The following is a 24,591-nucleotide window of genomic DNA, read 5'->3' on the forward strand; positions in this document are numbered from 1 at the left end:
CATATCTTCTAGAAACAGCTGTCTCTTGGCATTTGTGGGTTGAACATATTCCTGGTTTCAGCTATTTACAAGTTTCCCTACAGAGATTTGGCTACATTGTTCTTAGTTGCTTACTGCACATTTACTTGTGAAAGAAATTATATGCTTTAATGGGATTGATGGACTTGAGGGTTCATATGGGTCTCTGACTGTACCTCTCAGAATGTTGTAGGTCTGTTCTTTGCCTTTATAAAACCAGTCTTTAATTTTCTAAACGGAGAATTTAATCTTTCAAATATTATCATCAGCATAATGGGGAAGTATATACGGTATATTTGCTGATCAACAACTAGGATGAGACTGCAGTTTAGAAAATTTTTTTTCTATGATACCTTCACTTTACCCATCTTTTTGTCCATTCTTAAGCTACTAGATTTTCTTTCTCAACTGTTGGGAAGTATAAAAGTTGAGAGAGAAAATTTTTCCAAAAAAAGGTTTTTTTTCCTACTGGTTTTTACTTGCTATACTTCCAAAATTTCTCTTTCTTAAATTCATAAAGGGAAAAAAAGAGTTACTGAGAGAAAGGCCTGTTTGAACATAATACAAGAGCAGAAGAAAACAGTTTTATTTGTGAATGGCCGTTTGTGTCACTGAGACTTTCGCTCTTCCATGCCTGGAAAACTCCCAAAGTGAAGAGAAAATGGTATTTCTCGCTAGGTCAGGGACTTAAAGGTGATTTAGCTAGCAAGATTAAAATATATAGGATTTTCCAACATACTTTTTAAAAATAAATCTTTTTAGATTAGGATTTTAAATGTTTTAGAGAAACTATTTGACATTTCTTGAACTGAATGCCAGTGAGCCATTTGTTTATAGGTAAAACTGAGCATTATTATGAAATTAAGTTATCAGAGACATTAAAAAAAAAGGGAAAATTATCCATTCTTTTTTCCTTTGGCCACCCAAAGCATCATTTTCTTTTTTAGTTGTTATCAAGGTAGGGAAATGCTAGTTTTGGAGGTGATTTTGTGAGAAAATTGGAAGCAACTGGAAACTTGTGTTTTTGCTCTTCTTTTTTTAGATTTTATTTTATTTTTTTTTCCTTTTTCTCCCTAAAGCCCCCAGTTACATAGTTGTATATTCTTAGTTGTGGGTCCTTCTAGTTGTGGCATGTGGGATGCCGCCTCAGCATGGCCCGATGAGTAGTGCCATGTCCACGCCCAGGATCCGAACCGGTGAAACCCTGGGCCACCACAGCGGAACCTGAGAACTTAACCACTCGGCCACAGGGCCGGCCCCGAAACTTGTGTTTTGAATGAAACTGTTAGGACCACTTGAATTTGGAAACAGGTCACAACCTCTAATTGTTGTCGTGCTGTCCTTAAGTACTACAAGTATTGGTAAAAGCCCACATCAGAACTTGTGATGATTAATGTCGCTAAGTGCTACCTACTAGGATGGCTATAATTTAAAAAAAGGAAAAAGGGAAAGAAAATCAATATTGGCATTATTGCTGGTAGGAATGTAAAATGGTGTGCCACTGTGGAAAACTGTTTGGTGGTTTCTCAAAAGATTAAACATAGGGGGCCAGCTTGGTGGCATAGTGATTAACTTCACGCCCTCCACTTCGGCAGCCCAGGGTTCACGGGCCTGGACCCTGGGCGCAAACCTATACACCGCTTATCAAGCCATGCTGTGGCACCATCCCACATACAAAATAGAGGAAAACTGGCATAAATGTTAGCTCAGTGACAGTCTTCCTTACCAAAAAAAGGATTAGACATAGAACTACTATATGACCCAGCATTTCACTCCTAGATGTATATCCAAAAGAATTGAAAGCAGGCACTTGAACAGATACTTGTATGTCCATGTCTTAGCAACATTATTCACAATAGCCAAAAGGTAAAAGCAACCTGAGTGTCCATCAACAGATGAATAGATAAACAAGATATGGTATATACATACAATGGAATATTATTCAGCCTCATTCAAAGGAATTAAATTCTTTTTTTTTTTAAAGATTTTATTTTTCCTTTTTCTCCCCAAAGTCTCCTGGTACATAGTTGTATATTTTTAGTTGTGAGTCCTTCTAGTTGTGGCATGTGGGATGCCACCTCAGCATGGCCTGATGAGCGGTGCCATGTCTGCGCCCAGGATCCAAACCAGTGAAAGCCTGGGCCTCTGAAGCGCAGCGCATGAACTTAACCACTCGGCCACGGGGCTGGTCCCAGGAATTAAATTCTGATATATGCTAAAATATGGATGGACCTCAAGAACGTGCTTACTGAAATAAGCCAGACACAGACGAATGTACAATTCCACTTAGATAAGGTACCTAGAATAGGCAAATTCATTGAGACAGAAAGTAGAATGCCAGGGGTTGGGGGGAGATGGGAAGGGAGAGTTATTGTTTAATGGGTACACAGTTTTTGTTGGAGATGATGAAAAGTTTTGGGTATAGATAGTGTTGGTGGTTACCCAACATTGTGAATATATTTAATGCCACTGAGTTGAACACTTACCAATGGTAAATATGATAAGTATTATGTATCTTTTACCACAATAAAAAAAATAATGGCTAAGCACTATTCTAAGTGCTTTACAGGTTTTAATTCATTTTAATGAATAACGCGACTAGTGAGGCAAAGGAAAGAGAATAGATGTTTCCACTCATAGTTGAACTGCTGATCTTGAGCCTAGAATCTCTTACCATAAGTACCATTTCTTGGTTACTGAATGTTATCTATGCTCATAATTCGTTAGAGTGTGAATTGTCATCTGTTTTAAACTCCTGTGAGATGCAGTTGAGGTCTACTATGTAGGAAAATAAGGAGTTTTCTGTGTAGGACAAACCACGAGTGTTATGATACAAGTGGACCCATGTATATAACATCTTCCTCTCCCTTACCCTGTTCCCAGGCTTATGGGGTGAATGACTTGAAATATTGTTGATTTAGAGCAGTGGTTCTCAAACAACATCAGCATGCCCTGGGAGCTTGTTAAAAATGCACATCTTCAAGTCCCACCCTAGACCTACTGAATCAGAAGCCCTAGGGGGTAAGGTCCAATAATTTGTATTTTGACAAACCTCCAAATGCAGGCTTGAGTTTGAGAACTAGTGATCCAGAGAATAACTAGGGTGATGTGGTATTGGTTGGTGAACCATCTAGAAGTGAGTTTAGACATTCAGGTTCACTTCAGGAAGAGAAGGCCTGGATTTACAAACTGGTTCTGGAACTCTAGGTATAGAGGTAGTTTGAACTGGATGAAAGCTCCAGGAATCTTCTGATTCTAAACTGTAACTGTGCTATTCCAAGGGAGAGGAACAGCAAGGCAAAGTTCTCAAAGACTAGCATTTACCATGGTTTCTCTCATCCAATGAACGAGCAGAGCCTCTATCTACTTCAGAAATAGAAATGGAACCAGGATGTCTGCATGGTTGAAAACAGGGCATTGAGGGGCCAGCCTGGTGGCACAGCGGTTAAGTTCGCACGTTCCACTTTGGCGGCCCGGGGTTCACCGGTTCAGATCCTGGGTACAGACATGGCACCGCTTGGCACGCGATGCTATGGCAGGCGCCCCACATATAAAGTAGAGGAAGATGGGCACAGATGTTAGCTCAGGGCCAGTCTTCCTAAAAAAAAAAAAAAAAGAAAACAGGGCATTGAGACACCTGATGTCCACTGCAGATGCCATTCCCTAGAGAGATGCTTGGCTTCCAAGGGAGTATTGAATGAAAGGAGACACAGGCTGTTCTGATTCAGCCAGGAAAACCTGCCAACTTTGACAAGGCTATTCCATAGGGAAGCGTGTGTTGCTCCAATGTCAGTTGCCCTGAGAATCTGGAACTAGGAGTTACCAGATTTTACTGTCTGGGTCCTGCCAGGGAGCTGAGCCTGGTTCTAATTAGAATTGAAAATGGGGCACTGTATTGAGGACAGCCAGATTGCAGGCAGCTTTTCCAGGCATTTTTCTTTGTAGGTTTTCAAAGGTCTTCTTAGGTACAATAAGCTAATCTACTTGTACTATTTTATGGGCATGAATAGCTTTGTCCCTGAGTTTATCTGAGAACCTCCTTGGATTTGGAAGTATTGTTTCAGAGAGTTTGAAGTGGTTGCGGTCTGATGACTGATATTGCTTAATTGCAGTCTTCTGGCCAGCTATACCCTTTTGAGCGAGGAGCGGAACTGTGGGTCATGTAGACATTTAGGAAGAGTCCCAGTTTCTTGAGTATGTAACAAAGACTCAGGATTCAGTTACCTAGGGTACAAGTTGTGGGGCTGGGTCTCAGGAAGAAAGCAGGGAGCCAGTTAAATTTGGTGTAGATTAGCAGCATAACTGAACTAAGTGGGTTCATCTCTTGTTGAGTGTGGAGCCAAGAAACGCGACCAAGGCAGAAGTAGGTGAAGAAAAGGTTTATTGCTTACACAAGCAGTGGAGAACACTGGCAGTAGCTCCCAGTGCAATGTTCTCCTTGAGCACAGTGCTGGTAGAGACTTTATGCACAAGAGAGCAGAGGATAACAGGTTTATTTGTAACAACTGTGTAACAAATGTGCTCATTCAGGGTGCAAACATAGCAGGTAAACATGCTACTACATACGTTGCACCATCTGAAAATGGCTGCTTGCACTTTCCCAGAGAAGGAGAATTTAAGATGCTAATAAGTTTAAGGTAACTTTTGGACGCTTGGAGCTGGAACATCTTGCAAGGGTCTTGCTGCAAACGTGTGAGTTTCTCTGTGATAGCAACATCTGCAAAACAAAGCACATAGTTTCTTGCTGTCTGGAAAACATTTGACAAACCATGTTAGTTATTGATGAGATCCTCAGTAACCCTTTCCTTGCCTGGTTCCCTGGTCATAGCAGCAGCAGGTCTATTCTGCAGGCCAGGGCCAGATTAGCAACACATCTGACATGCCAGGTCCTAGAGTTTTGGACTAGAAGTCATCAAGTCACTCCTGTCAGATCTATTTGACATTGGCATTGGCAAAAATGAATTTGAGGCGGGGCGGGGGTTAGGGGGGAGAGGGAGATGAAGATCAAGGGAGAAGAGAGGTGAAGAATGTATTAGTTGTTAGGGAGTGGAAGCAATTGTCAGGTAGCTTCAGTTGTGTGAAGGAGAGGGAATATAGAACCAGGAAGGAAAGAGCTAGTTACTATGTTTTCAAAGCTTCTCGTGGTTTTGATTTTTCTGGACTGATTCTAATTTTCCAGTTACCTTAAAGTTTAGCAATTAGAACTGAAGACAGTATTGCAAATGAAGTCTGATAGACCTTCTTGTTTTAGACTTACTTGTTTTGGACACTGTGCTTCTGTAACGTGCTCCAAATTCACAATAGTAATTTTTGGCAGTCTTAGCAAACTATTGACTCGTAGATTCAAGTCCACATCTGACATGCTTCTGTTAAATTTCATCTGGTGCTTCTAAAATTGATTTTCTTGCACTTACCCTTCTTAAATTTCATTTTATTACATTTAATGTTCACTGCCATTTGTTGTCTTATGTGCCAAGTACTTTACAAGTATTACCTTTTCTCCCCTCTTGCAACAATCCTATGGGGTATTATTCCCTTTGTATAGATGTAGAAATTAAGGTTCAAAGAAGTAACTTGCTTGCATTCCAAATAGTAAATGATAGAACCTGGTATTCAAACCCTTGTCTGACTCCAAAGCCTCTTGCTTTGGAATACCATTCGCCCATTGTTCCATCCTGTTTTGATCTTTTAGATCCATGTTCTGTTTTATAATATATTTGTTCTCTTAGTTAAAGGTCCTCCTGCTTTATGGTCAGCATGACCCAGTTCCCTTATCTCAGGCATTTGTAGCAATGGGATGGCACCAGGGACGGATGCAGAGCAAATCGTGGGAAAGAGTGTGGGCTTTAGAGTCACACTTGGTTTTGGAATCTTGGTTGTATCATTATAAATATTGTGACTTGGTAAGGTCCTTAACTTGTCTGGGCCTCCATTGCCTCATATATAAGTCATATATATATATGTTTTGATACTTACGAATGAGCCTATTGGAAAGGTTGAGTAAAACATGGATGCCAAGAGCTTGACTCATGGCTCAGCATACTGTAGGCTCTCAAATAAACATTAGTCTATTTGACTCTCTCCTTTCAGGGAATTCCTTTAAAATCCTTTTATTTTTTATATCCTTTAAAATATTCCCCTGCAGATCCTATTCATTTTTTAAAAAAATGTCTTTGGGTATAATTGTTTATTGTTTCCTGCATGGCTATCATATGCCCCACCAAGTATGGCAACATGCTTGGCTATAAAAAGTAGTGGTTAAAAACTGTACCACAAATTTCTGTGTGATTATTATGGGTGAGTTACTTAACCTCTTTCTGCTTCAGTTTCATCATATGTAAAATGTAAGTAATAATAGTACCTACCATAAAGATTTGTTATGAGGATTAAATACGTTAATATATATGAAGTCCTTGGAACAGTGCCTGGCAGATAGTGCTGTCTAATCTTTGCTACTATTAATATCTGTAAATTACAGATAATAATAACTACTTTGTAGATTTATTATGAGAATTAAGTGTGTAAACTGCCTAACATTTTACCTGGCAAAAATATAACAAATTAATAGAAGGAAATCTTACTGTCCACAAAGATATCATGAAATGCTCATCAAATGCCTTGCTGAAGTGTAGATCTGTTCTGTGTATCAGTGATTTTCAAACTTTGTCATGCACAACAATCACCTGGAGATCCTGTTAAAATGCAGATTCTGATTCAGCAGGTTTGTGGTAGGGCCTGAGAGTCTGCATTCCTTACAAGCTCTTAGCTGATGCCAGTGCTACTGGTCTGCAGACGTTACTTGGAGTAGCACTCTTGTATAGTACACTCCTTTATTTTCAGTCTAATTATATTCTTTCTTGAAAGACTTGTTTTCAGTAAATCTCTTCTGGTGATCACTACTCTCTTTTCTAAAAGCTCAAAGCCCACCTTTTTAAAAAAGAATCTATTGTGCAGGGCTAGGTATATATCAGTCATGCGGTTTAACAAGGATTGATGTCAAGGTTCTCAGTGACTGGGAATTTCTGTAGCCCTCAGTAGATGCCCCCTCTTTGAAATTAGGATTGTGTTTGCTCATCCTCAGGCTTTGACACCTTGCTCATCCTTGAAGTTCTGCAGCAGGGAGTTCATCAGGCTCCCCTGGAGTTGTCAGGATCATCAGGTTTTACAGTTTTGGAGGCCTGAACTGATTTGGAATAATTAGAGGCTGTCCTATTTTGAGCTTCAGTTCTTGCTTTCCATAAGGCTTCCTCTCTTCAAGCTGAAGATTGTACTTACTGGTAGAGAAATGGAAGAAGTAGGAGTTGTTCTAGACAGTTCTGACAAACCCTTTTTGTTATCCTTAGCTTTATTCACAGGTCTTGGCTCATTCTGGACTGTGACTTTCCCTGTATTTTTCCTTTGGGTCAGAACCACCGCTCTATTATCTTTTTTACTTCCCTCTTCCCTTGTACATGTGTGTTAGTGGCTGTCCTTTTAATATCCATACTCCTTGGAGAATGCTATACAACTATACTAGTCTCTTCAGATTTTTCCCTTTTAAAATTTGAATTGCTATCATTAGTTGCATAATTCATTGTCAGAATCTCACTTTTGAAGACTTCTTTAAAAAATACCAGCATCTCATATATATATATATATATATATATATATATATATATATATACACAATGGAATACTACTTAGCCATAGAAAAGGATAAAATCGTCCCATTCACAGCAACATGGATGGACCTTGAGGATATTATGTTAAGTGAAATAAGCCGGATAGAGAAAGGCAATCTCTGTATGACTCCACTCATATGTGGAAGTTAAACATGTAGACAAAGAGAGCAGATTAGTGGTTACCAGGGGAAAGGGGGTGTGGGGGGTGGGCACAAAGGGTGAAGTGGTGCACCTACAACACAACTGACAAACAATAGTGTACAACTGAAATTTCACAAGGTTGTAAACTATCATAATCTCAATAAAAAGTAAAAAAAAACATACCAGCATCTTGGGGCTGGCCAAGCAGCATAGTGGTTAATGTTACATGCTCTGCTTTGGCAGCCTGCAGTTTGCAGGTTCTCATCCTGGGTGTGGACCTACACACCGCTCGTCACGCCATGCTGTGACAGCATCCCACATAGAAAAAACAGAGGAAGATTGGCACAGACGTTAGCTCAGGGACAATCTTCCTCAAGCAAAAAGAGGAAGATGGGCAACAGATGTTAGCTCAGGGCTGATCTTTCTCAACAAAAAAACCCCCAGTATCTGCCTTCTCTTTAGTTTTTAGATTATGAGACTTTAATTTTGTGAAATCTACATTTTTTAATTTTTATTTTTTGCTGAGGAAGATTAGTGCTGAGCTAAATAACATCTGTGCCAGTTTTCCTCTACTTTGTGTGTAGGTTGCCGCCACAGCATGGCTGATGAGTGGTGTAGGTCTGCGCCTGGGATCTGAACCCACAAACCCGGGCTACTGAAGCAGAGTGCATCAAACTCAAGCACTATGCCATGGGCTGGCCCCAAGTCTACATTTTTAAAGCACTCTAACACAATGGATAAGAAGGTGGGCTCAGAGCCAGCACAGTGGCATAGTGGTTAGGTTCACATGCTCTGCTTTGGTGGCCTGGGGTTCACAGGTTCATCCTGGGCATGGACCTGGCACCGCTTATCAGGCCACACTGTGGCAGCATCCCACATAAAATAGAGGAAGATTGGCACAGATGTTAGCTCAGTGACAGTCTTCCTCAAGCAAAAAGAGGAAGATTGGCAACAGATGTTAGCTCAGGAGCAATCTTCCTTACACACAAAACAACGTGGGCTTACCAGAGTCAGAAAACTGGCTTGTGATGCAGCCTCCACCACTTTTCTTGTTTTGGACCTTGAGCAAGTTACTTAACAGTTGGAAATTTTAGTTTTCTCATCTGTAATATGGGGATAATAAAGAGTATCGACCTCCTAGGGCCATTGAGAGGACCTGACAATCCCATAAAACTCAGTATCTGACTGGTGGTTAGGACTCAATACCCAGTAAATATTAGTTATTGTTAATAGCTAATTTTGTTAAAAGTCTGGTGTTATTTTAAATCAGCGTAGTAAGGTTTACATAATACCTTCATAGATAGCCAGTTATTTGATCATGTGAAGTAGGTGGGTGCTCTCCTTTTTTGGAAGAGGAAACTATGGTGTGAAGAGTTTTGACTGGCCTGAGGGCACATGGCTGTGGCAGAACTAGGTCATTAATTCAGGATTACTGGTGCCACATCTAGAACTTGCTCTCTTAACTGCCTTCTGACAACACTTAGCTATTGGCTATCACGTTTTCAAAGATTACATGATTACTCTGTCTTTGACAGCCTTTTAATTTTTCAACTATTCTGTCTTCTTGGTCTGGATTAAGAGTGCAGTATAGTAGTTCCCTCATCCTTTTAGGATGAAACTGTCAACAAGAATTTATCAGATTTTCTGCCCCCTCCACACTTTTAAGATAAATGTGACATCCAGCAAATGACGACGTGCCTGAAGTTCCCTATCTCTAACATCATTATCACCATGCCAATTTTAGGATATGAGTCAAGAAAACAATCCATATTCTCCATTATTGAGCAGCCTAAAGGGTACTCCAACAGCTGGATCATGTCCATTACTCTTTCATCCTCATTCAGAAATTCTCTGGTGTGGTTTGTGGATTTCTACTGGGGAATATCATTTTAAGACACACTGCCGTCCCACTTCCCCTTTTAAGATTTGAATGAGATTTGCCCAACTATTGGCATACTGCATTCTCACATCCACTACACTGAGGTTTTCATGGGTAGAGACCATGTTTAATTTATTTTACAAAATTCATAAACTTTATTTCGGATATCCATGTTTGAAGTTAAGATATTGGCAACTTAATTCTCAGATATTTTCTTTTGTGATTTAATAGTCACCTCTCCCATTGCTTTTCTTATGTCATTCCTGATGTTCTTTCCCAGTTTTATCCAGGAATTTTTCTCTTTCTCTGTTTTCGTTTTTTTTGAGGAAGATTAGCCCTGAGCTAACGTCTGCTGCCACTCCTCCTCTTTTTGCTGAGGAAGACTGGCCTTGAGCTAACATCCTTGCCCATATTCCTCCACTGCATATGTGGGACGCCTACCACAGTGTGGCTTGCCAAGCGGTGCCACATCTGCACCTGGGATCTGAACCAGCAAAACCCAGGCTGCCGAAGCAGAACATGCGACTTAACTGCTGTGCCACTGGGCCAGCCCCTCTGTTTTAAATTTTAAGCTCTTGTAATCAGATTGACAAGTGTTCAGACAAACATCTTCTTCCTACTCCCTGTGAACAGCATTCTTTTAGCAGGCCGAGAGCCCATCATCATTCATAGGTTTACTCATCAGAATGATGCCGTGAGCTGTGCTTGGTGTTGAGTATGCAGTTGTGACCATGGAAGACTTGGCCCCTGAACCTCCCCAAGCTCACAGTCTAATGGGAGCAGGTAGACAATTATACAAGCTTTTATAATACTGTGTGCCAGACTGGAAGGCAGTCAAAACTTTCAGGATGAAGTGGGATTTAGACTGACACCTAAGGGGTGAATACGAGAAAACCAGAATTGGGAGTAGAGGAAGGAGAAGAATATTTCAGCACGTTATGGAAAATCAACTCCAGTTTATTGACAGCCATTCATATTCCTCCTTTTTTCCTAAAGTCTCAGCCATCAATTGGAAGAAGAGATTAAAATTGTCCCCCTCCTCCTAGGTCCTCCAAATCCTTTAGATTTTTTTCCCCCAGAAAGACTTTCCTGGTTTCTTCTGGTTGTGTGGTTCACCCCCTCATTAGCCAGCTGGAATGGGTAGCAGTTGGCAAGCTGCTTTCAGGTTCTTCCTTATAGAGGGTGACCAACTACACCCCACCTCCCTTGTCTCCCTCTGGGAACCTGGATGACTTTGTTCTTGCTGATGGTAAGGAGCTTCCTGTTTATTCTCCAGATTTCTGCTTTTTTCTATGTTTCTCTTCTGTTACATTCTTCTGCCCCTCAACCTCTTGACATGAATTTTCTCCTGTGACAATTTAAAAATGTTTACTTCCCTGTTTTCTTGTTGAATTATTTCCTCCATTGTCTCTGGGAGTTCTTCATTCTCTTTGATAACCTTTGGAGTATGGATTTTAAGCCTGAGAGGAGAGATGCCAGCTTTTGTTTAGTAAATATGCTGTTGGCAAATGCCTCCAGAAGGAAAGTGAGTGTGGCACAATTCCTCCTGTGCCGTGGAGCATCCCGTTTAGGGCTTGGGTTTTTTAAAAGCAACTGTAACCTTTCACCCTTTTGTAGAGCTCCCTAACTCATTCCCTTTAGCCCTGATAATGAAGACTATCAACAAACTTATCATTGGGTGCCATCATTTAAAATACTTTCTAAAGCATTATGTTCAGATATCCCTCTTATATATGTTTTAGTTAAAGACTATATAAAACTAATACCATTTATTTTTGGAGTAGATAGTATAGTCACATGATTTAAACTTTAAAAAGTACAGAAGAAAATCTGGTAAATATTCTCCCTCTTACCATGTCTCTTAGCCACCTAGTTCTTCTTTGAGACACCAATATCATCAGTTTCTTGTATATCCTTGCAGAGTAATTTTGTGCATAGACAAACACATAACATATATGTTATCTGATAAGGTGAATGATGTGTGTCTTGTATTTCTTAAGGCCACTTAGTAGAGTGGAAAGACTATAGATTTTGAAAAGACTTGGATTCAAACTTCAAAGTGTCAGCTCTGCCTTTATTAGTTGAGTGACCTTGGGCAGCTTGCTTAAGTTCTGTGTGCTTTAATAATACTTAGCTTGCCAAGGCTGTTGAGTATGATGTATTTACAGTTCCTTCTTTGGCTCATTTTAAATGCTTCACAAATGGTTGCTACCTTTATTATTTCTTGCTGGACCATATTGTTTGACCTAAGTGAACTGGGAGGGGAAAAGTCTTGCTCTCACAAGTGAATGGATTGAATTGGCTTCTTTACTGTAATATGTGACCAGTGCTCTCTCGCACATGAAAGGGAACCATGAGCCAAGGGAGACAGAAATAACGTTTTGAAAGGAATAGAACATTTTTTGTTTGTCAGGTATTGGAGACTGGCTATTCCTGGTCTAGGGCCTTCACACTTGGCTGGTGGGGTGCCGATAAACCCTAGCCCTTTACTTCTGCTGGTAGGAAGTCATTAACACTGAGGAGCTGTTCATGTTTAATAGCTCAAATTAACTCTGGCCCTTGAGTATTGCTTAAAGCTTTGGACTCTTAGGGGAAGCTTCACTTGGTCAGCCCTGCTTTGGGTTTCCTGCTGTTCAATTCCCAGTGTGATGTCAATCCTTTTGTAGCAGTTAGCTTGCTTTCTTTTTGCTTCTTGCACAATGCTTGATGTAATAGATGGAAGAGTCTGGAATTTCGGAACCATTCCCATTTGGTTTCATCAGGAGGATGGTGCTAGGCCTTTCTTCATGGTTATCTGGCTTTAGTGTTTTTGATGGGATTGGTAGGGCTTTGAGTTTGAAGTTCACTTGGTCTCTTAATGGATGGAAGAAAGAGATTTTATATCTTGCAACACATGGATACCAGAGTAAAGAGAGCTGATAATGTGGGGATATATTTTAAAGTGAGAATTTTTTTTTTTTTTGGAGGAAGATTAGCCCTGAGCTAACATCTGCTGCCAATCCTCCTCTTTTTGCTGAGGAAGACTGGCCCTCAGTTCACACCTGTGCCCATCTTCCTCTACTTTATATGTGGGACGCCTACCACAGCATGGCGTGCCAAGCGGTGCCATGTCCACACCCAGGATCCAAACCGGTGAACCCCGGGACCCCGAAGCAGAGTGTGCACACTTAACCAGTGCGCCACCGGGTCAGCTCCTAAAGTGAGAAAACTTTTGAATACTTATTGTGCAAGGTTCTGTGCTGGTTGTGAGTTCCCAAAATACTGTTATCCAGATTTCTGGGAGTAGTCCTTTTAATGATTTATCTTTCATAGACAAATTACATTTGCTATACCCTCTTTGAAAGGACTTGATATTATTTATTTATTTTGAGGAAGATTAGCCCTGAGCTAACATCCGTGCCCATCTTCCTCTCCTTTATATGTGGGACGCCTGCCACAGCATGGTTTGCCAGGCGGTGCCATGTCTGCATCTGGGATCCAAACCAGCGAACCCCGGGCCGCCGAGAAGCTGAACGTGCAAACTTAACTGCTGTGCCACAGGGTCGGCCCCAGGACTTGATATTTAGTATATTGATAGAGAAGACTTAATTGGGGAACCAATGGAAGGTAGAAATGTCTACCCATTTGAATATGTGAGTTTAGGAATTGTGTCATGTTTCATTTATTATAGGAACTGTGAAATACAGAATTTCTTATAGCCAAGGCCTGCACAAGGAATCAAAAGAAGTTTTAGAGACATTAAAATACTCCATAGGTTCTCTTACTTTTTGAAGGAAAGCATTAGAAATCAAAGACTAAAGTGAAATAATTTTTAAAAAAGTTTAGTCCATGGAAATAGAGTGAGTAAATAGAGACAGTGAAGGACAGGTGAGTTGAAATCAATTAGACTTAAGCGCACTGTAAATACTTAAAAAAAAATAAAGTGAAGTGGGTCTGATTGCTGGCACTCTCCACTGCCTTCCTGTGTGTATTTTTCAGCTGCTTTATGAGCCAGGAACTGACCCCAGCTGGAGGTAGACTAGGAATGCAGATGATAAACCACTGAAATGTTAACAGGTTTTTTCTTGGTTAATTGATCTGTGGTATACTCTTTTAATGAAAAAAATTGTTTTTCTTTTTTAAAAGTAAATGAAAAAGGCAGTTATTGCCTTTAAGATGACAGCCATTTATTTACAGTTAGAAATGGCTGCACAGATTTGGTTTTCATTTCCGACTTTTTTGGATTAGAAGTTTGGAGGGCTGCACATTGGAGGGTTTTTTTTTTCATTTTTAGAAAGTTTTAGTGGTGGTAGTAAGTATAATTTAAGTAATATTTGTGGTAACTTAAGTAAATAGAACTACTTTGGATTTAATTTGAAATTCATGTATATTTTTCCATTTTATTTTTTTCTAGAAGAAAAGTAATAAAAAATATGGAAACAAAAGGATAAAAGATTTTTGGTTCTATGTTTTACAGATTAATGCTATGGTTAGGGTCTCTTAGTGTTTTTAACAGAAAACTGTCATGTACTTTGATGGCTGCATAATGGTCTATTGTATGGACATTCCATAATTTATTCATTTCCCTATTTATTGTTCGTCATTTAGTTTATTTCTAATATTTTGCTGTTAGAAACAATACTACAGTAAATAGCTTATATCCAGTATTCATTGCAGCATTGTTTCTAACAGCAAAATATTAGAAATAACATGTATCTATCTCTTTTTTTTTCCCTTTTTTTTAAAGATTGGCACCTGAGCTAACATCTGTTGCCAGTCGGTTTTTTTTCCTTCTTCTTCCCAAAGTCCCCTGGTATATAGTTGTATATTCCAGTTGTGAGTGCCTCTGGTTGTGCTATGTGGGACGCCACCTCAGCATGGCCTGGTGAGCAGTGCCATGTCTGTGCCTAGGACCCGAACCAGCGAAACCCTGGGCCGCCAAAGCGGAGCACGAGAACTTAACCACTTGGCCACAGGGCTGGCCCCCTATCTGTCTGTCTTTTTACCATCATGCTGATATTTTTGTACAGTAGATTCCTAGAAGTGGTGGTGTGGGTCATAGGGTTTGCACATTTTAAACTGTGCTAGATAAGTGCCAAATGAATACAAAGAAGTGATATGAATTATATAGTTGCCACATTGTGTGAAAGCGCACATTTCCCATATTGTTGCCAACACTGTATATTATCAATCTTTTAATTCTGTCACTTGATACAAATGATATCCCTTTTATTAATTTGTCTTTGTAAATATATACATTTCATTATTTAGCTTTTGACTAGGTTGTACATGGACGTGGTTTAAAAGACATAAAATTTATAGTTTACTCTCCCACCCTGTTTCCCAGCCCCAGTTCAGTCCTCAATCCAGAGGTGACCAGTATTACCAGTTTTTTGTGTATCCTCCTATAAATATTTTATGCATATACAAACAAATTCATGTAGTATACTTTTCCTATTAATTGGCATATCACTTGTATCATATATATACACAAAGGATTGTATACAAAAATCCTATGTATACATAGGATTACTTCTGGATTTTATTCTCTTCTTTAAAATTCCTGTCTTTATGCATCAGGTTTCTTTTTATCTTTTTGCATTATATGACCTTCAATACAACGTTACATAGTAGTAGTAATAGAAGGCCTCCTGGCCTTCCCATCTTTAATAGGAAAAAATTTTTTTAGTGTTTCACCATTTAATATGATGATTGCTTAGGTTTCTGTTAGATAATCCTTACTAAATTAAGGTAGTTCCCTCTATTCCTAGTTTGCTAATTTTTTTTTTAATCATAATGAGTGTTGAATTTTATTCAATGCATTTGCAGTATCTGTTGAGAAGGTTATATACTTTTTCTCCTTTAGTATCTGTTAATATAGAAAATTGCTTTGATAAGTCTCCTACTGTTTAACTGTCTTTTAATTCCTGGAATAATCCCTCTTTGGTTATGGTGTCTATTTCCTCTATTACACTGCTCTTTCTATAACATAAGAGTTGTCTATACCGTGAAGATTGAATAGAACATGGTGTAAAAGTCATCTGAGCCTCTTGGCTTTTTTTTTTGTAGGGGATATTTGACAACTCTTGTTTTTTAATTTACATTTCTTTGATAGTCAGTGGCCACTAGTAGTTCCAAAAGTAAATCTTTAACGTTCCTTGGTTCTTTCTCCTCTTGTCTGCCTTCTAAATGTTAATGTTTTTCAGAGTTCTATTATTCATCATTCACTCATCATACATATTTATTAGGAGATATTATTAGAGATATTTATTTGTGCCAGGCACAGTGCTAGGAGCTAGGTGATTAAAATAGACATGATCCCTGCCTTCTCAGAACTTCCCTCCCTGCTGCTAGGTTGTTCCCTTCTAGTCTGGCTTCCTCACTGCTAACAGAGTCATTTTTAGGGGAGAAGGAAGGAGCAAACTTTTCACCTCATTGCTTTGCTTAAGTATCTCTATTGAGTCCTTCATATCTATAGGATCATGCGTGGAATCTGGAGCATAGCATACAGGGATCTTCCCAGTGTGGCTCAGCCTCCATTTTTCTCATCTCCCACCATTCTCCTGGACATACCAGCTACATTGTATCTCCAATAATCCCTGTTCTTTCATCACTCTGCCTTGATAACATTTTGTTTTTTCTAACTAGAATGCTTATCTCTGCCTGGCAAATTCCTACTTGTCCTTCAAGGCACTCCTCTAAAAAGATTTCTTTCTAAAATTCTCCTAGAGAGAGTTTGAATCCTGTAGCACTCTGTTCATAGATCTGTCCTAGAATTTTTCAAATTATATGATGATGGCGTATTTATACATCTGCCTCCATATTTAAATGACTGTAAACTGCTCAGAATAGAGTCTTTATCTCTAAATTGTGTCTCCTCAACAGCTACTATACTCTTAGCACAGAGTAGGCCCTAAACAAATACTTGTTGTGAATGCTTTACTGACTGACTACATGACTGGATGCCTGGAAGAGCCCTGCTGTCCTGCTGCCTTGAAGGGGAGTGCTACTGCTGCTGGTTAGGAAGCTCGCCAGAGAGGAAATGACTCTCCAAACTAGAACAGTGTATACTTGAATAGTCCCACTTTCTTCTCCCCTTCCCCCAAGATTTGTGTGTGTGCGTATCTGTGGTGGTTGTGGGGACATTTACTTAGAAATTTATATACATATATTAGTATTTTTTGTTGACTTTAACTTTTAAATTATTAAAAACGTGAGGACAACTGTGTAGGATGATGGGATTGTGGGTGACCTTTTCCTTTTTTGCAAATTTCTTTTATTACATTGTTCTATAACGTGATAAAATCAGAAATTTTTCTTAAAACTTTTTCCTTCCCAGATGCATTGAAACCCTATTTAACAAAGCATTGGCTCTTATAAAATCACATTTTAAGAAAAGGCAAAATTTCCCTGATCAAATGAAAATATTTGAGATAGACCAGTAATTATTAATTCAAAGGGACTAGGTTTATTTCCATGTTTGGCACAATAACAAAGGGCTAATGGAAAGGTTGTAGTTTTTAGTTTGAAAATTGAACAAACCTTACCTTGCTGCATTATAGCAAGCTATTGTGTCTTAGTTCAAATTCTGTTTCCTAGCAGGTTGATATGGACTAAAGGGATTAATAGACATAACAAGGTAACAATTCACAATGAAGGAAAGATAGGAAAACAGGCATTAAAAGAAGGTAGTTTACTAATGCGTCTGCCACAGAAATTAATGGGGAAATGGCATATTTGCTGAAATACAGAGGGGACTTCAAATTTGTTAAAAGGCAGACACTGAGTCTTACGTTGAATCATTTTCCTTATTTAGGTATTCAGTGCAGAGTGACTGACTGCATTTTTTGCAAGGTGTTTGTCCTGCACAAAGTTCTTCCTTTATTATAATGAGAAATAGTCTCTAGTCAGTTTGATGCTGTTAAAAAGGACTTGTGCTCAGGATGGCAGTGTTAATCCCCAGAGCTGCCAGTGTAGTCTGAGGTATAAATAATTCTGGACCCTGCTTCTATATTGATACAGAGTCCTAAATGAGGAGGAGTTGTTCCTTTAGAAACTATCATCTTGCAGTTGAACACATACTGGAGGTTTCTAATTTAAATTTATGCTTTTGGATAAAATGGATTAGAGAGATTTGAATTGCTACAGGCTAAAGAGGAACAACAGATGTAACTTGATTCTGAGGAACTTTGTTTGAAAGAAATTTCCATGCGAAATGACTGGAGTAAGGAAAAAAAAGAGAATGACTGTTCATTCAGAGACTACCTTCTGCGTACCAGGTACTATGGTAGATGCTTTTCTTTCATTGTCTCCTTCAAGCCTTATCTTTTCAGATGAGGAAATTGAGGCTCAGAGAGGTTAAATGACTTACCCAAATATCACACAACAGTGAGTTAGAGGATGGGTTCTTTCTGATGCCCAAACCTACTAGACTGCTAGAGATGTTCCTTGGTGGTTAGGTGGCTGACATCCCAGGAGTCTTATTTTTTTTTGCTGAAGAAGATTCTCCCAGAGCTAACATCTGTGCCAGTCTTCCTCTGTTTTGTATGTGAGTGGCCACCACAGCATGGCTGATGAGTGGTGTAGGTCCACACCCCAAATCTGAACCCACCAACCTGGGCCACTGAAGCAGAGTGCACTGAACTTAAAGCTATGCCATGGGGCCAGCACCCCCAGAAGTTTAATTTAAGAGCGAGTTTCTTATAGGTCTGGCTTGTTACTTCCTCCCACATTGTCTTGGAATCCAGGATTTAAGGTACTGCCTGTGGAACTGAATGTGCCAACACATTTTACTTGACGTTTTGGAAGGCCAGCCCCTTGCCTAGAGCTCATCTCAAAATTGTAGCTGCTCTTGGGAGTTTGATGTAACATGAAGACTATGTTGTTGTTTTTTTCTCCCTATGCTGTATTTTAACAGCAGTGAATGGGGTCCAGGGTGTAATCTACTTAACCGACAGATTTCTCAGCCGTTTTATAGCAGGTTCTCTAGTATCTTTATCCTCATGACCATAGGCAGAAACTTGTTTTTATTTATTTAAACATGATTGTGGGAGAAGTAATTACAGTAAGCTTTTGACTACGCTGAAACAAATCTTACCCATACCTGAAAAGCTGGTTGTGAGGAGGGTTGTAAGTGGTAATGTTAGTTTTTCTGTACATCAGTTTAGATCTTTTCCCAAAGGAAGGTGAAAACTGTTTGAACTGTGACTACTCTTTAGCTGACAGGTGTTAACAACTTGTGGTTACTCGTAAGCCTAGATAGATTCAAACTATTGACTTTGAGTTGAAGTATATTGTAATTTGGCTTATTCTTTCACCAGGAAATACACTGATTATTAATTTCAGGAATTTCAGTTATCCCTTTTGTTGAAGAGTTTATTGCTCATTAAAATATCGGGGACTTGTTTTTTTGGTAACCAACAGGACCACAAATTGGTCTCTACTCTGGTTGTGCCAAATCCATGTGTAAACGGGGAGAAATCTGATTAATTGTGTAGAGAAAGGCTTGTCTAGAGAAAGAGCATCCTTTCTGACTTCTTTCAGAGGTTTATCTCTTCCACCAGAGGGATGGGGAAGCAGGAGGGTGAATCTGAGGCTGAACATAGCAGGTGGCGTGTTGTGTGTGTGTACTTGTATCTGTAAATATCACATCACTGTTTATAGTACACTGGACTCTCTTCATGTAAGGCCTAGTCAGGCCAAATCAGGAGGAATTGTTCCCGAGCTTAAAGCCAAGAATAACATCCTGACCAGCAGGGGACAGAGGTCAGCTCAAGGCAGCAGCTCTTGGGGGCTGTAGGACATTGAGAACCTTGAAGGAACTGAATTTAATAAGAAGGGAGCATGGAGCTGGCCTGGTGGCACAGCGGTTAAGTTCACACGGTCTGCTTCTCGGCAGCCCAGGGTTTGCCAGTTCGGATCCTGGGTGCAGACATGGCACCGCTTGGCAAAAGCTATGCTGTGGTAGGCATCCCATATATAAAGTAGAGGAAGATGGGCATGGATGTTAGCTCAGGGCCAGTCTTCCTCAGCAAAAAGAGGAGGATTGTCAGCAGTTAGCTCAGGGCTAATCTTCCTCAAAAAGAAAAAAAAGAAGGGAGCCAATATGTACTTTGAAGGTAGTATGTGAAACCTGCATGTCTCTTAATTGGGGCATGTCTTATTTATGCGAAATGAAAAATCATCTTAACAGTTGGATATTTGATGAGTTCATATCACCTCCTGGTCATTTAACTATATTTTCCCCTCATGCCTGCATTTTGATTTGTCTGTTTGTTGTTTGCGTTAGAAAAAGGGGAAAAGTGTGTTCTGTTCTTCTAGTGTTTTATTCTACAAGCAGCTTCAGAGAAGCCCAGGAGAGGGCTGGATTTAAGAGATCATATGTTAATTTAAAAAACAAATACCCTTTACAAAATCTGAGGACCTTCCGGACTGGCTGAAGTTTTGTTTCTGGGATCTTTCTGTGCTCACTTCTCTTCTTTTCCCTTCCATCTTTCCTCATTCTGATGCTGGCCACTCACTCCACAGAGGCAACTCAGACTGTTTTCTAGTGGAGCATTCCACTTTGTCCTGTTGTCTTCTCTGGAACTCATTTCTCTGGTCTGACTTCAGTTGGTTTTGGGCCAGAATGATTGTCTGAAAGCTTTTCTTCATGGCCTTTATTTCTTGGCTCTTTTAGTGCACTTTGCCTGATTGTTTTTGCTGGTTCTCTCCTTTTCTGGTGGTGTAAGTTATACTGCCTCCATTGGAAGGTTCTAAAGCTCAGGTGCAACCTCAGGCCTGTTAGATTTTACTCTGGTTTATAAGTGCCTTTTTCCTTTCCTAGAAATTGGAAGATGAATCAGGTGCTCTGTCCTGAGATATTGCTGACTCTTCTGGGACTCTAGTTTACTACTTGTTTAAACACATATGTAGCAATTTGAATTGTACTTGTCAGATAGGACTTGTTGCCAAGCTTCTGAAGTAGGTCATTGCTGTTTTCTCCTTTTCTTTTTCAGTAGAAAACTAGAGATGAAGAGAGAATTACCTTGTCCGTGGTCACATAGTAGGTTGGTCTTACATCTTTTGAAGCAAACATCATTTTTGTATTATACTTCTTAGCACAGATATTAACAAATAGTTAATAAATACGTCTTAACTGTGAGTTGATTGATTGATCAGTTACATTTCAGAATTCTCATCAAGTTGATCACATTTTGGACCAACATGTGAGTAAAGTTTCTAGATGGAAGGAACCTAATAGCCGTGCAGAAAGTACTTAGCAATTTAGAATATGCGTGAAAAAAATCCCAATGTAAATCTTGTTCTAAAATGAGGAAACAATGGGGGTAGTTTGGCTAGAGCAGAAACTGGTTATAAATGTAAGGAAGAATAGGGTGAGAGAGGGTGAAAGAACATGGGTTAATCAAGAGAGAGGAATAATTCCAGAAATGGACATCTTGCCAGCTTGGGATCAGACAGTGAAAATGAAAATTTCCCACCCTTTCCCCAATGTTAGGCTCTCTACTCCTCTCAAACCACTATCCAGAGGGGCCGTTAATGACTGTCTGGGCACTAGTATCCGGTTTTTGGGTCTTTCGGCTGCCATGTGAAGCATGAGGAAGTCCTGTGGGATCAGTCTTTAGAAAAAACAGTTGGCCTTTTGATTTGTTAAATTCATCCTAATAGTTTTGCCTCTCTCAAGTAGTACTGCTAATGCCAAAGCCAAAACCATTTTCTTTATGGAGGAAGATTAGCCCTGAGCTAACATCCACCGCCATCTGCCTATTTTTGCTGAGGAAAATTGGCCCTAGGCTAACATCTGTGCCCATCTCCCTCTACTTTATATGTGGGATGACTGCCACAGCATGGCTTGATAAGCGGTCTGTTGGTCCACACCCGGGATCCGAACCGGCGAACCCTGGGCCACCCAAGTGGAGTGTGCGAACCCAACCAATATGCCACCAGGCCGGCCCCCCATCCACCTTTTTTTTTCAACCTTAAAAAAATCAAACTCTGCTGTTTTTTTGTTTTGGGGCCAGTAATTTGCATCTCATTTGAGAGCCTTGGTTTCCCCCCTCATTATTTCTTCATGTATCCCTGTGCTAAGCCCTGCTCTCTGAACCTGTCTCTGGCTTCTGGCCTCATTGAGTTTTATGAATTTTAACTATGTATTTCGGGTTTCAGACCTGTTCCCAACTCTTGTCTTCCTCTGCTCCCTGTAGTAACTTTGGGTTGAGACTTGCTTGGGGAAAGGATGGTATTTTTTTTCTTGTCTTTTGTTTCCATAAGTATGTTCTCAACTTACTAATTACTCTTTACTTTCTTTGTCAAACAGGCCACCAAGCAGTTTCTTGAAGAGATTAACAAGTGGACAGTTCAATACAATGTTTCCCCTCTGTCTTGGAATGTGGCTGTCAAGTTCCTCATGGCCCGGAAGTTTGATGTGCTCCGTGCCATAGAGTTGTTCCACTCCTACAGGGTACGTAACTCAGGGATGGACCAGACCTGTGGCAGCTGGGCTCTCTATGTTGCTATTCTCTCTGCCATACTCTATACAAACAGTGGTTTTCTGAGTGTTTGCCCCACTCCCATAAAAAAAAAGGTGTGTCAGTATCCAAGAGCCCTGCTTTGGAGTCAGAAAATCCTTCTGAAGAGATACAAAATCTCCCTAAATTTAAAGATAAAAAAAAGGAGAGGGGGGACAGAAAGCGCTAGGATTAGTTTAAGAGTGAGGCTCACACCTATCTTGTGGATCACTTCATTCAGTGTTCGTTCATTTATTCGACATATATTTATAGTATACATACTATGTTCCAGGTGCAGAGAGTATCATTTAGAAAGAGAGAGTAAACAATTATAGAAATGTTACGATAGGCCAGTACTGGGTTCTATGGAAGCACATTTAGTTAAGAGGAAGCCTTCTTGAAGGAAATGACTTCTAAATTAAGATATGAAGAATGAGTAGGAATTGGACAGGTGGGGGAGTATGGCAGAGAGAACAGCATGTTCAGATACCTAGTGGCAAGAGAGAAATTGAGCTGAGTAGAAATGCTGAGTGGGAATGGGGGGCATGGCAAGAGATTGAGCAGCAGAAGTGAACTAAGCTAGATCAGAGAGTATCTGCTTTTTAAGGGCAGAGAAATTCGTTGAAGGTGTAAACAGCAGAATGACTCGATCAGACTTACATTCTAGAAAGATTTTTCTCACTGTGCTTTAGAGAATGGATCAGAAGGGCTATACTGGAAACAGACCCATTAGGAGACTGTTGTACTTACCGGGAGAGAGACGATTGTGGTATCATTAAGCATGGTGTCAGGAAAGATAGAGAAAGAGTGGGCAGATTTTAGAATTAAAATCAGTTGGACAGGGTTGCTTAAATTGGAAGGAAAGAGGGGTCAAGGGTTTTGGGTCTCTGACTTGAGTGGCAGGGTAAATGGTGGTGGCATTCACTAATTTAGGAGACACTGAAGTGTGGGCAGGTCTGTGGAGAGAGAAGGCCATGAGTTCAGTTTGGCCATGTTAAGTTTGAAGTGCCATTGGGATATCTATGTCCTCTAAGCAATTGGAATATGAGTCTAGGGTTCAGAAAAGAAATCTGGACTGGAAGTAGAGGTTTTGGAGTAACCAAAGTAAAGCTGACTATTGGAGCCTTGCCAATGAGTGAGATCATCCTGGGAGAGTGTGACGAATAGGAAGATGTGTAGGGCAGAACTTCACCTCAGACTTTTTGCTTTGTTTGGTCCAGTATTATTTTAAAAATTGGATTTGAATGCTTTAGGTAGAGCATGCACTCTCTTGTGATCCAAGTACTAAATGCTGTCTTCACTTGCCACTGATCTCAAAAGGCATTTGAATTTGATTTTAGGGTTAGATTGAGGAAGAATGTACACAAAGACCTATCTTATTTTATTCACCAGCATGTTCCTAGTACTCAGCTCAGTGCCTGACAGGTAATAGTTACTCTACAGATATCTGCAGAAGGAATGAATGAGTCAGTGAGTGAATTGAGTGAGCAAATAAATGAAAAAAAAAAAAAAAAAACGCACAGAAGAAACTTAGAAAGAGTAGTTGAAGAAATAAGAAAACCAAGGGAGTATTCTCTATCAAAGGTAGAAAATGTCTCAGGAAAAAGGGCATGTGAATGGTCAACCTTGTCATTTAAAAGGGGGACTGAACATGCCCGGTGGATTCGGTGACAGGAAGGTTATGGTCACTGGAGCAGGAGCTCTCAGTGGTGTAGTTAGATTGGGAGTAAATGAGAATGCAGTAGATAGAGTGTGAAGGAACTGAGGGTGAGCTTAAAGAACCTAGCCATGGAGAATGAGAAGAATGTGATCATGGTAGTTACTGTTGGGAGGATGTTGAGGGAGAGATGGCTCCGGCTCCTATTTAAAATAGGAGAGGCCTCTGCAGGGAGGCAGTGTGAGGATGTCTGCTTCCAGACAGTTTTCGGGTACATGTTTTAATATCCTGGTGCAATACCAGTGCTGCTGCCTGTTTAAGAACTTTGACCTTGCACCCTAATGGTACATACTGGTTGGTCTTCAGGGTCAGGATTCTCACTGATTCAGAGGAAAATATCCTACCTAAAGGGCTGATAAGATAGCATTGGACAAGAATTCTGATAACACTCTCTGTTGACTGGAAGGAGGGTTACAAAGGAATTCATGATTCAATTAGTTAACTCTAAAGTCTCTTATCTCTGAGATTTGGTGGTTACATAAAGCTGTCCTGGATATACAGTATTTTCATATTGATTCATCTTGCTGTGCTTTGTTTTTAGGAAACACGAAGGAAGGAAGGCATTGTGAAGTTGAAACCTCATGAAGAGCCTCTTCGTTCTGAGATCCTTAGTGGAAAATTCACCATCTTAGTGAGTCTTTATGGACCTCTCTTGTACTCTCCTTATTTCCTTTTGTAGCTGTTGTCCTC

At 40.0% G+C, this 24,591-nt stretch overlaps 1 protein-coding gene across 2 annotated transcripts in view; it reads left to right on the forward strand.

The window, feature by feature from the left end:
- The window catches only part of PTPN9 (protein tyrosine phosphatase non-receptor type 9), a 77,552-nt gene that overhangs the window by 10,997 nt on the left and 41,964 nt on the right, over window positions 1–24,591 (forward strand). Inside the window, exons 1-3 of one of the 2 annotated variants that reach the window (XM_070497659.1) lie at window positions 20,681–20,726; window positions 21,995–22,138; window positions 24,443–24,532. In XM_070497659.1, the coding sequence (XP_070353760.1) occupies window positions 22,085–22,138; window positions 24,443–24,532 (144 nt within the window). In that variant the 5' untranslated portion in view covers window positions 20,681–20,726; window positions 21,995–22,084. Of the gene's footprint in view, window positions 1–20,680; window positions 20,727–21,994; window positions 22,139–24,442; window positions 24,533–24,591 lie in introns of those variants that run through there. The other variant, XM_014841400.3, reaches the window with a different exon arrangement.

The sequence above is a fragment of the Equus asinus genome, chromosome 2, assembly GCF_041296235.1.
Source record: "Equus asinus isolate D_3611 breed Donkey chromosome 2, EquAss-T2T_v2, whole genome shotgun sequence".
Taxonomy (NCBI): domain Eukaryota; kingdom Metazoa; phylum Chordata; class Mammalia; order Perissodactyla; family Equidae; genus Equus; species Equus asinus.